At 37.5% G+C, this 15100-nt stretch overlaps 1 protein-coding gene across 1 annotated transcript in view; it reads right to left on the bottom strand.

Moving 5' to 3' along the window:
- The window catches only part of AQR (aquarius intron-binding spliceosomal factor), a 91617-nt gene continuing 76517 nt past the window's right edge, over positions 1–15100 (bottom strand). Inside the window, exons 30-35 of the mRNA XM_042942481.1 lie at positions 14563–14734; positions 12232–12402; positions 8695–8780; positions 7235–7409; positions 4005–4118; positions 1–2285 (exon numbers count right to left, since the gene is read on the bottom strand). Of these exons, the coding sequence (XP_042798415.1) occupies positions 1974–2285; positions 4005–4118; positions 7235–7409; positions 8695–8780; positions 12232–12402; positions 14563–14734 (1030 nt within the window). The 3' untranslated portion in view covers positions 1–1973. The remainder of the gene's footprint in view (positions 2286–4004; positions 4119–7234; positions 7410–8694; positions 8781–12231; positions 12403–14562; positions 14735–15100) is intronic.

Here is a 15100-nt window from a genome sequence, read left to right as displayed (position 1 = left end):
TAGTGTTTGCAAAATGGTTTACTTCATGAGAAAGCAGCCCAACAGTTTGCTTACTCTGGTTGCAGGTATCATGATTCACATCCTCTAACAGGTAGAGAGAAACATCAATCTTTTCCATGACACACAGTAATACAGTAAAGCTTCTTTCTCTCTTGCTTAGCCTGATACTAGATATTCACAGATGAAAGTAATTCTGTGAGTCCTATTCCTCATACAGATGCCCAAAACACCTGCTTCCAAATTCCTATAATCAGAGAAATTATGTAACAGACTATCTGGCTCATTCCTTACTCTGATAACAAATAGATAAAGACTTTCCAGTATAGTTTCCTTGGCGTTTCCTTCCCCTCATCATCCCTTCCCTTTCCTTTTCTTGTGTTCTGATGAAGGAAGACACCGTGTAGTAGGAGAGTCTGACTCATCTCCACCACAGCCTGGGAGAGTTGAGCAAACACTAGTCAGTCAAAAAATCATTAACTTGACTTTCTTGGTTTAATTTCTTTATAAGAGTTCATTCCTTCAATACATCAGGATTAGAAGCATTTCAGTGGCAGTGTGTGGTTCTTGCCTATTTCCTCAAAGGTTCTTTGTACATGGTCAAACCTTTAGGTAGATGCACGACAGGGGATACTTTGGGGGAAATGCTCCACGTTAGCCACTCTAGCAGACATCTAAATGGGGAAGAGAAGTAGTGGGCAAGTTCTCCCTACCTTATTCATCTCTCTTCTGGCCACCACGCCCAGGAAACTTCATAAGCAGAGGTCCCATGTCAGAAAACATCAGTCACACTATTAATTTTACCATCACAGAATCTATTCTACCTTTCATTCACATTGAGGACAGTATAGTAACCTCAGAACAATGCTTCTCAAACTACAAAGCGCATATAAGTCCCCTGGACACTTTGCTGAAATGCTGATTCACATTTAATAGATCTGGGGTAGAGTCCACACTGCTGCAATTTTAACAAGGTTCAGTGGATGCTGATACTTCTAGTTTGCAAATCACACTTGAGTAGCAAGGTCCTACTCTGCCCTCCCAAATCTAGAGCACATTTTACCTTAAGGTCTCCTTGTGGCTGGTTATCTACCAAGAAAACTAAACAGGGCAGAAGATTCAGAACCTCTGCATTGTGAGAGCTCTATCCTATATAGGGGAATTGGGTTCACTGACTTTCACTGCCCAGACTCTGGATCTTTCTTCCTGCCCAGACGGATTTGCCAGATCTTCTTGATCAGCTGAATGACATACCCTGGCTCAGCCTTACCAGCTTGATTTGATGCCACTCTGCCAGCAACTCAAACATTAGGAACACTTGCTAAAATACAAATGCCCAGTCCTAACCCTGAGATTCAGATTTATCAGGTCAAGAGTGGCCCCAAGAATGAACAGACACTCTAGGTGGTTCCAATCCATTATGAGACTTTGGGGCAGGAAATACATGTAGCCTCTTTGATCAGAGAAATCTAGACCTATCTATGGCTGTTAATGCCTTTACATCAAGGAAGACAGCCAAGAAAGTAAGAAAAAAGGAATCACAATTTGAGGATCTGATACTATAACAGAAGAAACAACTTCCTCCCCAATTTGAACACTTACTTAAGGGTGCTTATGGTTGATTTCAGTGTATTTGATCCCCTTCTTTAGAGAAGTTCACTGAAAATGTAAAGTATGTCTTATATATTCTATAGCAAATTCTTTTAATGTAGGTATGAATAAGATATATTTGGTTAATTATAAAAGGAATGGCTATTTGCCCTTCTGACTGAAGAAATGAAACTGAAGTTGCTCATACACATACAATTTTCTTTTAAACATATCCAAGAAGACAAGCACGGAGATCAATTAACAAAAATAAGGACTTAACATTAATTAGTACCCTTAAAATAGCAGAAGCAAATATAAAATACAAAAAGCAGCTTTACTTAGACTTTATGAATGAAATGTCCTCCCTAAGAAAGGCTACAGTTGGACTACTTGGTCTCTTCTGAGGCAGGTGTGACATGCTGGGGGGTGTTAGCCTCTGCTGGTACAGCTGCAGGTCCTGCCATAGAAACAGTGGTATCAGACACAGGAGGGACAGCTTCTGGATTGGAACTAGCTCCTGTGTGATCGGGGGTGGTCTCAGTCTGAGAGGCTGAGGATTCTTGACTGGAGCTGGCATCTGTGAGACTGGACAGATCAGCCTGGGGAGGATTGGCCTCTTCTTCTATTTCTAGTTCTGTTTCCTGACTTTGAACTTCCTCAGCTTCTTCAACCATAGCAGGTGGTAGCTGTAACAAAGTCTAATGAAAAAAAAGAAAACATCAATATGAACTCAAATGAAAGAAAAACACTGGCTTACAAAGCTAAACTCTCACATTAATGTTATTTTCTTAATAGATATCGTTCAATCTACAGTTTTCCAAAACACTCCTGGCCATATTATAATACAAACGTAACAACTCTGATGACAATGCCTAGGTCTTCCTGACTCCAAAGATCAAAGTACATATTAAATCTTCAGAGAAGAAAATAATATAAAAATTGATAAGCTTAAAAAAGCTAAAAAGCAAAAATATCTGCTATAACACTTCTGCAAAAACACTGGCTCATTAGGACTGACCGACAACAGCTCAAGAAAGGGCCAACTTTAATCAAGGAGCCATGTGAGGGGAGGAACCAAGCCTTCAGACAAAACCATGGCCAAGCGGGAACAGCATGGTACAAAGCTTCTGTCTCACTCCACCAGAACACTGGAGCAGCTCCACATGCTTAGCCTTCCCTTTAGAACAGCTACAATAAAAAAGGCCAACCATGACAAGTGTGGGTGAGGATATGCAGCTACAGCTCTCACACACTGCTGCTGGCAATATGGTGCAACTACTTTGTAAAAACAGATTGGCAGTTTCTTAAAGAGTTGGACACATAGGGGCACCTGGGTGGCTTAGCTGATTAAGCATTGGACTCTTGATTTCAGCTCAGGTCATGATCTCACAGTTGGTGAGTTCAAGCCTCACGTCAAGCTCTGTGCATGGAGCCTGCTTGGGATCCTCTCCCTCTCTCTCTGCCCCTCCCCTACTCATGCTCTCTGTCTCAAAATAAACAAATAAACTTAAAAAAATTTTTTTAAAGTTGAACACATATTCACTCCATTATTCAACCATTCTACTCCTAAGGAATTTACCCAAAAGAAAATACAAAGATTTGTGTAAGAATGTTCACAGCAGCTTTATTTGTAATAGCCAGACTTGGAAAGAACCCAACTGTCCAGCAACAGGTCAACGGGTACACTTGGTACATCCATACAATGGAACATTATTTGTCAATAAAAAGGAAATGACAGTATACCGATTGACAGGAAGATCTCTGGGGCCTGGAGAAGGTGGGAAAGGGACCGGTGAAAGATCAGAGGGGTTACCAAGGGGCACTAGGAACCTTCTGGAAATAATTAGTATGTTCATTATCTTGATTGCAGTGATGGCTTCACAGGTATTTACATATGTCAGAACATACTGAATTATATACTTAAATATGTAGAACTTATTGTTTGCCAAATTCTATCCACATAAAGGTGTTTTTAAATCTCTCTCTCAAGGGGCGCCTGGGTGGCGCAGTCTTAAGGTTAAGCGTCCGACTTCAGCCAGGTCACGATCTCGCGGTCCGTGAGTTCGAGCCCCGCGTCAGGCTCTGGGCTGATGGCTCAGAGCCTGGAGCCTGTTTCCGATTCTGTGTCTCCCTCTCTCTCTGCCCCTCCCCCGTTCATGCTCTGTCTCTCTCTGTCCCAAAAATAAATAAAAAATGTAAAAAAAAAAATAAATAAATAAAAAAAAATAAAAAAAAAATAAATCTCTCTCTCAAAATAAATAAACTTTAAATAAATGGATGTTACATGAATAACAACAACCCTGTTTGGTTTAGCTGTTTTCCCACAGCAATCAAATACTTTAAAGGTATAATCTCCAAAGGCAAAGATTCTTTCTACAACAACAACAAAAATAAGACTGAATTTTGAGAAAACTCACCTGATGATAATGATGTGTGGTCTGTATCAAATGCATGTACATGTTATATACAAAGTTTGCCATCTGGGGCATATTCTTTATTATCTGTACTTCATGAGGTGGCCTCTCTCCATTCTAGAAGAAGGCAAAAAGAAAGTTAAGTACAGTAAGAAAGTTAATATGCTAAAAGCGAACATTCTAGAAGCCCATGTCTTATGTATAAGCACTAGGGTTTGGAGGACATAAGAACAGTAACAGGACAGGGTGCCTGGGTGGCTCAATGGGTTAAGTGTCCAACTCTTTGTCTTCTCTTTTTTTTCTTTTTTTTAATGTTTACTTCTGAGAGAGAGAGACAGACCATGAAGGGGGAGGGACAGAGAGAGGGGGACAGACAGAACCTGAAGCAGGCTTGAGCCTCTGAGCTGTCAGCACAGAGCCCAATGCGGGGCTCAAACTCACAAATCGTGAGATCATAACCTGAGCTGAAGTCAGATGCTTAACCAACTGAGCCACCCAGGTGCCCCAAATGTCTGACTCTTGATTTCCATTCAGGTCATAATCTTGTGGTCATGGGATCAAGCCCCAGGTTGGGCTCCTCCCTGGTTATGGAGCCTGCTTAGGATTCTCTCTCTCCCTTTGCCTCTCGCTCATGTTTTCTCTATTTAAAAAAAAAAAAAAAAAAAAAAAGGACAAGAAGGACAAGAACAGTCACAGGACATTAAGAAACAAGTGTGAGTGACTGGGGCGCCTGGATGGCTCAGTTGGTTGAGTATCCAACTTTGGCTCAGGTCATGATTTTGCAGTTTGTGAGTTCAAGCCCCACATCGGGCTTGCTGCTTTCAGCAAATAGCCTGCTTCAGATCTTCTGTCCTCCCTTCTCTCTCAAAAATAAATAAAAGATTAAAAAAAAAAAAAAAAAAGATGTTAAGTGTGAGAGTCCAATAAGGACTTCAGAAAGAGAAAGTGATTCAATTTAAATTTAGTAAAAGAGACTAGAAGAAAGCTAAGAGTTACTACCTTATAATACAATTTCAGGTTGGTAAGTAAAATTTATGAGTTTTGGTCTAATTCATGCAGAAGAGAGATAAGAGATAAATGATCAGTTGAATAGAAAGAAAAATCAACACTGTCTAAAGTATTGTCTCCAATACCTTGTATGCAACAAAGGCAATTTTCAATTTTGTTCAGAAAGAAAATATTAAACCTATTTTTCCTATTTTTGTTTTTCTAAAAATAAGCTAATATTACTGGTATTTAATATATAGACTTGTTAGTCATAAGGGTGAATATTCAAGAAATTTTTCCCTAATAAAGCATATGGTCAAATGCTAGTCTAAAGTGCAAATTTTGTGGTATCTAAGAAGTCTTTGGGGGAGACTTAAATTGTGGGAATCCCAGATTCAGTAGGTCTGACACAGAATGAGGTGATTCTGATGCAGTCGTTTCCCACAAAAATCTGAGAAACACTGCTCTAAAGTGGTAAAGCATGAATGAAGACAATAAAAAATGTGCATTTCTTCCTAAACCATCCTAGAATAAAGATGAACAACTTTCCTATTTATAGTCAACTCTAAAATATTTTATAAAGTCTCACCCTTTCTCACTGTAGAAGCAATTCAAAAGACTATAAAGGTAAAAAATTTTACCATAAAGTAACAAATTAAGGCATGTAACATCAGAAATACGAAGTGTATTAAATGGTATTTCTCAGAATTAGGCAGGACGGTAGTATTACATGTAAGTAGGTGTTCTTTTGATAATGGTCACTTTCTGCAATGGTTACCACTTCGGTGTGCCAAGACCGCCATGCCATTACAACTATGAAATACTACCTTTACAACATGGAAGGCTTTTTGTTTGTTTTGTTTTTGTTTGTTTGCTTATTTTCTGGTGGCTCTGCTGGGAGCTGCCTCTTCTGAGACGCAGCACTAGCGGCACAGCCCCGCCCAGCTCCAACACTGATCTCTTGAGCAGAAGGTGGGGAGATGCTCTCAGGTAGTCGCCCAAGGGCTTGACTCCATGGTGTTGGGTAAGGCACTAGTTTTTAAGCCTTCTGTTCATTGGTACTGCCTGATCTCCTCCACGTGTCTCCAGGTGTGTCCCTGCAGCCTTTGGATAAAAAGACTGCCTCAGACCTTGTGTTAGGAATCTGCCTGTTTAATAATCAGCCCACAAAAGAATGAGAAGTTCAGAGCCATAGGATTGTGTCCAGACTTCAGAGGCTGACATTCAAGGCTTTACATGACTCCACCCCCTCATATCATTCCACCCTCATCCTTCTATTCCTCTACAGAAGCATTGCTTTAAAAAAAAAAATGCAGTTAAAAAAAAAAGTACTCAGCCTTATTATAAAACAAACACACAGCATTTAATTTTTTCTTCAAAAGGGGGAGTAGGGGGGGCAAATAGGTGTACTGTGAACATTGAAAACAGCTTTATTTAAAACCCAAATGGATCTCTAAGACATTGCATTAAATGAAAAATGCAAAGCTCAAAAGTGACAACCTAAAGATTAATGAGTATGCTAACCTTTATGTAAGAAAGAAAACAATATAAAAAAATAATCAGGTTATTTGCTCCTTTATGCAAAAGGAATGTAGGAAGCATAAACCAGAAATTAAAGGGACTGGTCACCTTTTGGGGTGGGGGTGGAAAAGGGGAGCAAAGATGAGAGGTTTAACAATGGTAGCAGCGATGAGGAGGCAATGACATTTCTGAGCATGTCCTTTGTTAAGTGTATGTGCTATTCCCTCTGACATTCTCCAAAAATGTAGGTAAGAAAGGGTTCTCCAAGAGCTAAACCATTTATTACTCTGTTATCAAGTAATTAGTTAAGTTCTCCTTAAAAAGCTGAAGAGAGGCAGTACAGTACAGTGATTAACAAGGAGGATTCTGGAGTTACACTGCCTGGGTTTTCAAATCTTGGATTCTCCATCTATGAGATGCATGACCAAACTACTTAACTTTGCTAACCCTTAGTTTCCTCATATGTAAAATGGAGTTAATAAGAAACCTTACTGAAAAGGACTATTAGATGAAGTGAGATCATGCATGTAAAGAACTCACTGCCTAGTACCTAGTGAGTACTCAATGTTAGCATGTATTGTTATTTTGTGCAGAAAATCTAATTCAGTTCCACAGTGTAAGGAGTGCTCTAAACCAGTGATCGGATGATCTATGTGATGATGTTCCTAGCTACTGTGATCATCTGTAAGACAGCACTGCTCTATACAGCGAAGAAAGAGTCCTACCTTTCTACTGGTTGGGAAAGGTTCTGTTGGAATTATATGCAAATGAAGTGGACGGGCAGTGAGCTGGCTAAAAGCTGGCGTTAGCTCAAAACAGTTTTGGAAGAGGGATACTCTTGCGAAGATATACAGTCCAAGTCTGGCTCTAGACATGGCCACCACCAAGCGACGGACATCCCTTTGGAAAACAAACAATATTAATTAACATAGTTCAAGATTAATAACATAAGTATGCAGCTTGTTTTCTTGTTTTGTTTTTTTTTTAACATATTCCACTCATTATTTCTGTTCAGCTATGGCAATAAAAAGTTAAGCTTCTTAAAAACTTAATAGAATAAACATTAAGTTAATCAGTGTCGTGTGACTAGTTAAACCAAGTAAAGTTAATGCTTTATCACTGACCTCCATGTTTTTGTTTTTGTGAGGGGGGAATCACGACCAATGCACTGATTAAAAGATCTAAGTAGATATAGTAGTATTATGGTACAAGAAGTCACGTCTTAAGAATGTGAAAAAGACAAAAGCACTAGGCAGTAATAAAAAAAAGGTGGAGACTGCACGAGGCAGTATTCATGTATTCATACTGTGAGTTTTGGAGACATTTTAATTACGTAAATCATGATGATGCCGTATTTAGACAGTAGCTATAAATAAGCAAAAACAAACTATTTTAGAATGCAATAATTCTGAAACAATTTCTTGAAAATTACATCTTTGTTTACTCTTACATAAAAGTTATCAGTCTAATGGAACCTGATGAGCGGGGCTAAGCTCCAAGCAGATTTTGACTTAAATGACAACATTATGAGAGCTTGGAGAATTTTTTCTTTATATCCACCAAATAAAATAATAAAATGAACTCTCATTATAGTTTTTGCCACTAAGTCATATGAGATAAAAGTTTACACAAAACTAAATGGCTGCTTTGTAATAAGAAGGTATTATTCCCATAATTCTCTAGCACATAAATACATCACAATAAATGATAAAAATAGATTATTGTTTGTTTTGACAATTCTTAATCCTGGGAGAACAAATGGTTCCTTTATCCTCTAACAGTGAGGCTGAAAGACTGTGTGAGGAAAAAGTCAGAAATCCTATGCAATGAGAAATGTACTCTGAAGACTATTTTTACCACCTTCTTAACTCTTAATTTCTGACACTGTTTCCAAAAAACATCATATATTAAGATTTTATAATAAAATTCTGTCTCTGCTACTGAAAATTAAAAAGTAAATGTACTAAATATATTAAAGATTCAAAAAATTCAGATGCAATGACAATAGTTAACTACATAAAGAATCTGATATTGTTACACTCCAACAAAAAGCTGCTAAACCAAAAACTGCCATACCAATTAATTATACTTTAAACTTAAAAAAATTTAAAGCCACTTAGCTACAGAAGTTCAAAATTGAAGCAGATAGTAAAGTTTAATAATATAAACATTTTTCCTTATGTACCTCAGATGGCCCACTGCCCTGGTTCGTACTAGAGAAAGAAGAATATAATCATTCTGTTGACCTTGAAATCTGTCAACAGTTGTCACCTAGGGAGAAAAAAAATGGAAAATATGGTATCTTTTCAAACGCACCATAACAAGACTTTAGAGTGATCATTTAAATCATATGCCAGCACAAAAATCTTATCATTAGAATAATCCCAAGAGAAACATGATCATATACTTGGAATTGAGAAAAACAGTTGATGAACACTATGAAATAAATCTCAGGAACCAGATTAGACTATGTCCCCATGTTATTTACACTTACAGCACTCATCTTTACCTCTGCTGACAACGAAGTAACTATCTGTAGAATTAACAGTCTTCCCCCACTAGACGACCCAAGTCCATGGACACACGTCCTGTTTATCTTATTACCTGGTATACCAGTTTGATGCCCAGCAACATAACCTAGCATTCTCACTTAGGATTTAATGGTGTACAGCACAGTGATTTCAGAATTCTTCACATCACGCAGTGCTCACCACTGCAAGAGTACTCCTTAATCCCTATCATCTATTTAACCCATTCCCTCACCCTCCTCCCCTCCGGTAACCATTAGTTTGTTCTCTATAATTAGAAGTGTTTCTTAATTTGTCACACTTTTTTCCCCCTCCTTTGCTCATTTGTTTTGTTTTTTAAACTCCACATGAATGAAATCATATGGTATCTGTCTTTCTCTGACTTATTTCCCTTAGCATGGTACTCTCTAGTTCCAACCATGTTGCTACAAATGGCAGGATTTCATTATTTCTTTAATGGGTAATATTCCACTGTGTGTGTGTATGTGTGTGTACACATCTTCTTTATCATCAATCCATGGACACTTTGGCTGCTTCCGTATCTTGGCTATTGTACCTAAGTGCATATATCCCTTTGAAATAGTGTTTTTATATTCTTTGGGTAAATAGCCAGTAGTGCGATTGCTGGATCATAGGGTAGATCTATTTTTAATTTTATGAAGAACCTCCTTACTGTTTTCCACAGGGGCTGCAGCAGTTTGCATTTGGTTTGGGGCTACCTTGAATAAAGCTGCAGTTCATGTATAAGTAGATTTGTGAACATGTTTTCATTGCTCTTGAATGACTATCTAGGAGTGAAATTGCTGAGTTGTATGGTAAGTGTATGTTTAACTTCACGAGAAACTGTCAAAATGTTTTCCAAAGGTGCTGTGCCACTTTACACATCCACCAGCACTGTTCCAGATTCAGAGTTCCAGTTTCTCCACATCCTTGCCGACACTTGGTATACTGTCAACCTCGTCAATTTTAGCCAATCTACTTGGTGTGTCATTGTAGTTTTAATCTGTATTTCCCTGACAATGAACGATGGTAAGCATTTTTCATGTGCTTATGGGCCATTCCTATGTCTTCCTGCATGAAGTACCTATTCATTTGCCATTTTGTATTGGGTTGTCTTTATTTAACAATGACTGTCACAGGAGTTCTTATATTTTGGATTTAAGTCCTTTGCTCTTACACGTGGATATAACCCCTGGAAATGTGTTCCCAACCTGACCATGTGGAGAGCTTGTCTGAGAAATGGGTTCATACACTGAGAATGGCAGAGCAGAAGGATGGAATGAATCTTGGTCTTTGATGACATGATGGAGTCATTTCTGTAACCCAACCCTGGAGCCATTCCATTTTCGTCTTCTTGTGTGAGAGAGAGTAACTTTCTTCTATTATTTCGGTTAAGCTTTTGTGTTATAAATAATAAAAGGACTCGGATACCGATGTTCTACTTCTCAACTCTCTGTATTTCAAAGCTATTAGTTTCTCACTTCCACGCTCCACATTCCTTATGGAGTGGCCGGTGTGTCCTTGTACTCTTTTCAACTGTCTCCATTTCTGGGTTTTTGTTTTATTTTCTTCCAGCTCACATTTCATCTCTTCCCGAGTTCTTCCATTTCTCTGCTTTGTAGCCTTCCCTCACAGAAATGATTACTTCATTAAGCATTTTAAAATCCACTGCCAAGTATGTATTTGATGTTTTCATCTGTTCCAGGACAACGCGTTATCTGAGGCAAACGTCTTGTCAGTATGCTTTGTGCTAGGTTCCTTTGTCTGACTCTATCATCACTGAATAAGTGGGTTTCTTGGATTAGCTATGTGCAAGAGGTTAAACTGGGGTGAGCTGGACAGTTTCCTAAAGGCTGCATTTTCACAACAGAAGGTTCTCATTTCCTCTGCTGCTGTAGAGACGAGTCTACTTTTTGGCGAACATGAAGGCTTCTTTGAACCAATCTGGGACCAGGAACACTTCTAATTCCCATATCTATTGTTGAGTAATAAGAAGGTGGCTCTTACACTTCAGAGTGTGCCACTCACCTTCAGAAAGTGCTTTCAAGACTGGTCCCCTAAATTCTCTTCTTCCCACATTTTCTTTCTGTTCTTGGTCACCTGATCTATGTCATCTCCCTAACAATGGAGTTTGTCTTCTCCTTCCATTTTCCTGTTACTCTTGGATGATTTCCAAGAAAAAGTGAGAGCACTTTGATATAGCCATGTTTACAACCAAGGTCTTAATTTCATTATTAGTAATATATTTGTTATCCTTAACTTTCAGCCCTTTATTGATATAATCAAGTGTCTTCATATTTATTTGATATTACTCCATGCCACATAAAAAACTTAAAAAGTATAAAAATAATTGTCAGGTCTGATGGTACTTTACAATCTTCTCTGATTCTCAAGAAAAAACACTCTCCCACACACATACAGTAAAAAGCAGTACAAATTATACCTTTGCAAAATAACAAAATAAAAAGTTCTATAATTTCTTTTTTCCTTTTTGAACGTTTCAATTTTGATGAAATGCAATTTGTCAAAATGTTTTTTTTTTTATGAAATTTATTGTCAAATTGGTTTCCATATAACACCCAGTGCTCATCCCCAAAAATGCCCTCTTCAATACCCATCACCCACCCTCCCCTCCCTCCCACCCCCCATCAACCCTCAGTTTGTTCTGTTTTTAAGAGTCTCTTATGCTTTGGCTCTCTCTCCCACTCTAACCTCTTTTTTTTTTCCTTCCCCTCCCCCATGGGTTTGTTAAGTTTCTCACGATCCATATAAGACTGAAAACATATGGTATCTGTCTTTCTCTGTATGGCTTATTTCACTTAGCATAACACTCTCCAGTTCCATCCACGTTGCTAAAAAGTTCTATAATTTCTATTTCTATTATAACGGTACATAAATAATGTCATTTCATTATCCTTCATTTTACCAACAAAAAGTTTCAGGATCATTTACTTCTGATTATCACCAACAAAAGTCTTTAATGTGATAGCTGAGACAGAAGTTCACAGTAAACCAACAACAATCTCAGCTAGGACTGCCAAAGAATTATTTATAGTTCCTATTATTTCATTTTCTCACATCATGAAAGGAGATAGCAAAGAGACAAAGTAGAACATAAATAACTCATAATAAATACAAATTTTTCCACTTGCCAACATGATGAATAAGAGAACATATAATATTCATAAAATTACCTTATTTGGTCTTCCAATCAATGGATTGCTTCCACATCGTCTATTGATGATGTCACGAATAAGATGCTTTTGCCCATTATATGTTGTTAGAATACTGATCTTGTCAGCAGGGTAACCAAGTAAACACATGTACATAAAAAGTGCCACTACATATTCTGCTTCTCCAAGATTCTGTAATGTAAACATAAACAGATTCTTTATTTCCTTTCATTTCAGTGTTACAGAGAGAATGGCAAACTGGCACAACTGTTGATTTATTACAATTCAAGAAGTGACATTAACTTGGATAACTGAACACCTTCTGTAAAACTGAGGGATAATTCTATCCTAGATTAATAATGATAAATAAAGAGTATATGGTAATTATTTCTCTTTGATATTTGGAATATATCAGTGATATATGGAATAATCATAAAATAATTTACCAACTTAACGGCTTAATATTTCTGGGACCACCACAATCATAATAAAGATCAATAATATTCTGCTACAATACACTGCAACTGTAGGTATGAATGAAATAGTAACACAAAGGAGCAAGGTAACCATCTAAGAAGCCAGCAGAAAAATCCAGTCTAATAGCAGTGGACTCTCAATTGGGGTGCAATGTTTTCTCCTTTTTCCTTATTATTTCCTTGTGTGTTTTATGTTTGGTCTCTTCTTATGGTTGCCACCTCTACCAGACCACTTTAAAGTGAGAAGAGAATGCGGCCTCAAATTGGTCAGTCTGGCTTACATTTATGCTAAGCTGAACCTGAAAGCGAGGAAGTGAACCCAAAGCTTTGTCCAGTTCAGTAGCGACTAAATCAAAAGCATTAGAAGACAGAAAAAAGTAAAATGAGAACATAAAACACAACATGAAAATCAAAAGAGAAAGACAAGAAGCTGGAAGCTGGGTTTCATGTAAAGGCAAAAGGAAAATTCTGGAAGACCTTCAGAAAAATCATTTATATTCTGATTCTGGGTTACACTCACAGCTTGAGTTACCTCTTTCATTTAACTTTTCTAGTTCTTTGGAAGACAGGAGGGAAGAGAAGCTACATGACTGTAAATCTGTTGTCTGTACTGATAGTAACTACATTTATCTAAACATCAGCTCTAACATAGGTAAAATCTTTTGATGTATATGCTGCTGGATCTTTAATATAGATTATCTGTATACACTCCTATGTTTTGTTGATCCTCTTTAAAAATAAAATGGGGGGGGGGGTGCGCCTGGGTGGCTCAGTGGGTTGAGCACCTGACTTCGGCTCACGTCATGATCTATTGGTTCAAGGGTTGGAGCCCTGGGTCAAGCTCTGTGCTGGCAGCTCAGAGCCGGGAGCCTGCTTCGGTTTCTGTGTCTCCCTCTCTCTCTCTCTGCCCCTCCCCTGCTCATGCTCTGTCTTTCTCTCAAAAATAAATAAACATTAAAAAACAATTACTATCACTTAAAAAAATAAATAAATAAAAATAAAAATAAAATGGGATCCTATACAACGTATTTTGAAACCTGACTTTTTTTCATTTAATATAGCATAAACATTTTCCCTGTCAGTAAACAAAGTTATAATCTTAGGATTCTTAATGCCTATTCATTATTTCATTATATGAAATAGGTAATAATGTAATTACTCCCCACTGATATTTAGGTTGTTTCTCTTTTCTAAAATACTATGCAGTAAAAGAAAAAAGATATGATAGATATTTTAGCATATAAGTCTTTGCAAACTTGTCCAATAATTTTTTAGGATAAATTCCTTAGAGTGAGAACACTGCTTTTAATACATACTGACAGTTCACCAAACTGTTTTCCTACTAGCATTGCAAGAGTATAGAATTTCCGCAAACCAACTCCATGCTGAGTATTACTGGAGGTGAAAATACGGTCCGGTAACTTATAGCTGCTACGAATCTCTTTTTTTGCGTGAAACACAATATTCTTGTCCTTACTGCCTTTGTCTGTTTGGGTGTTGATTATTTTAAAAGGTGACTTATAGGAGTTCTGTATGTATGTTCAGAATTCAAATCCATAATTTGTTAAATCTTAAAAATAAATTTTATCTCCAATCAATATTTTTCTTTATGACGTCTACTTTTGGTAACGAGTTTAAGGCCTTTCTCATCCCAACGTTACGTATTCATCAGTATTTTCTTCTTTCTAGTGTGTTTATACTTTTTTTTCTTTGATGTATCTTTATCTGAAATTGAAAATTTTTGTGTTGTGTATGAGGCAGGGACCTAGTTTTCCTTTTTTCAATGGCTAGCCAAATGGTTTGGTATCACTGATTTAGGTAGTAATTCAGCTAGGCAAATGCAAAATAAACCTAAAAATTTTATGTTTTTTCTTACCTGATAAAAATAAGGATTAGGTTCAGACTCTCCCACTCCTTGAAAATCTTCCACATTGATAAGCTGGAAGTCATAAAGCAAGCCGGCATTTGCTGTACTAAACTCCGGCAAGAGCTGTACGTGGGGTAAGTTTCCCAGATTCTTGTATCGCCAGTTGTAGAGGTTACACAAGCTTCCGAAAGACAAATCCCACCCCAAACAGGAAACGTTAATAATGTAAAATCTTCTTCTAATATACATAAGGGGGTTCCTAAGGAACTGTGCTGTTCCTTTTAATTCTCATGTTAACCATTTTGCTCTCATCGTTTTAGCAATGATGCTTTTTCAACTTTGCCTCCCTGCTTCTAGCAACCAAAGGTCAGAAGACTTGATGATACTATAGAGATGAAGCTCTATTGTGTACTCTGAGGTAAATGTTATCTTTAATCCTTAAATTAAAAAACCAGGAAAAAAAATCAGGGAAGAGCCTGTAACTTGAGGAATATTTTGAGGTAATTATGAGATGGGGCCTATATACTCAATATAAATAAGAACTGGT

Source organism: Panthera leo, chromosome B3, assembly GCF_018350215.1.
Source record: "Panthera leo isolate Ple1 chromosome B3, P.leo_Ple1_pat1.1, whole genome shotgun sequence".
Lineage (NCBI taxonomy): Eukaryota > Metazoa > Chordata > Mammalia > Carnivora > Felidae > Panthera > Panthera leo.
This window is presented reverse-complemented; position numbering and strand designations above follow the sequence as displayed.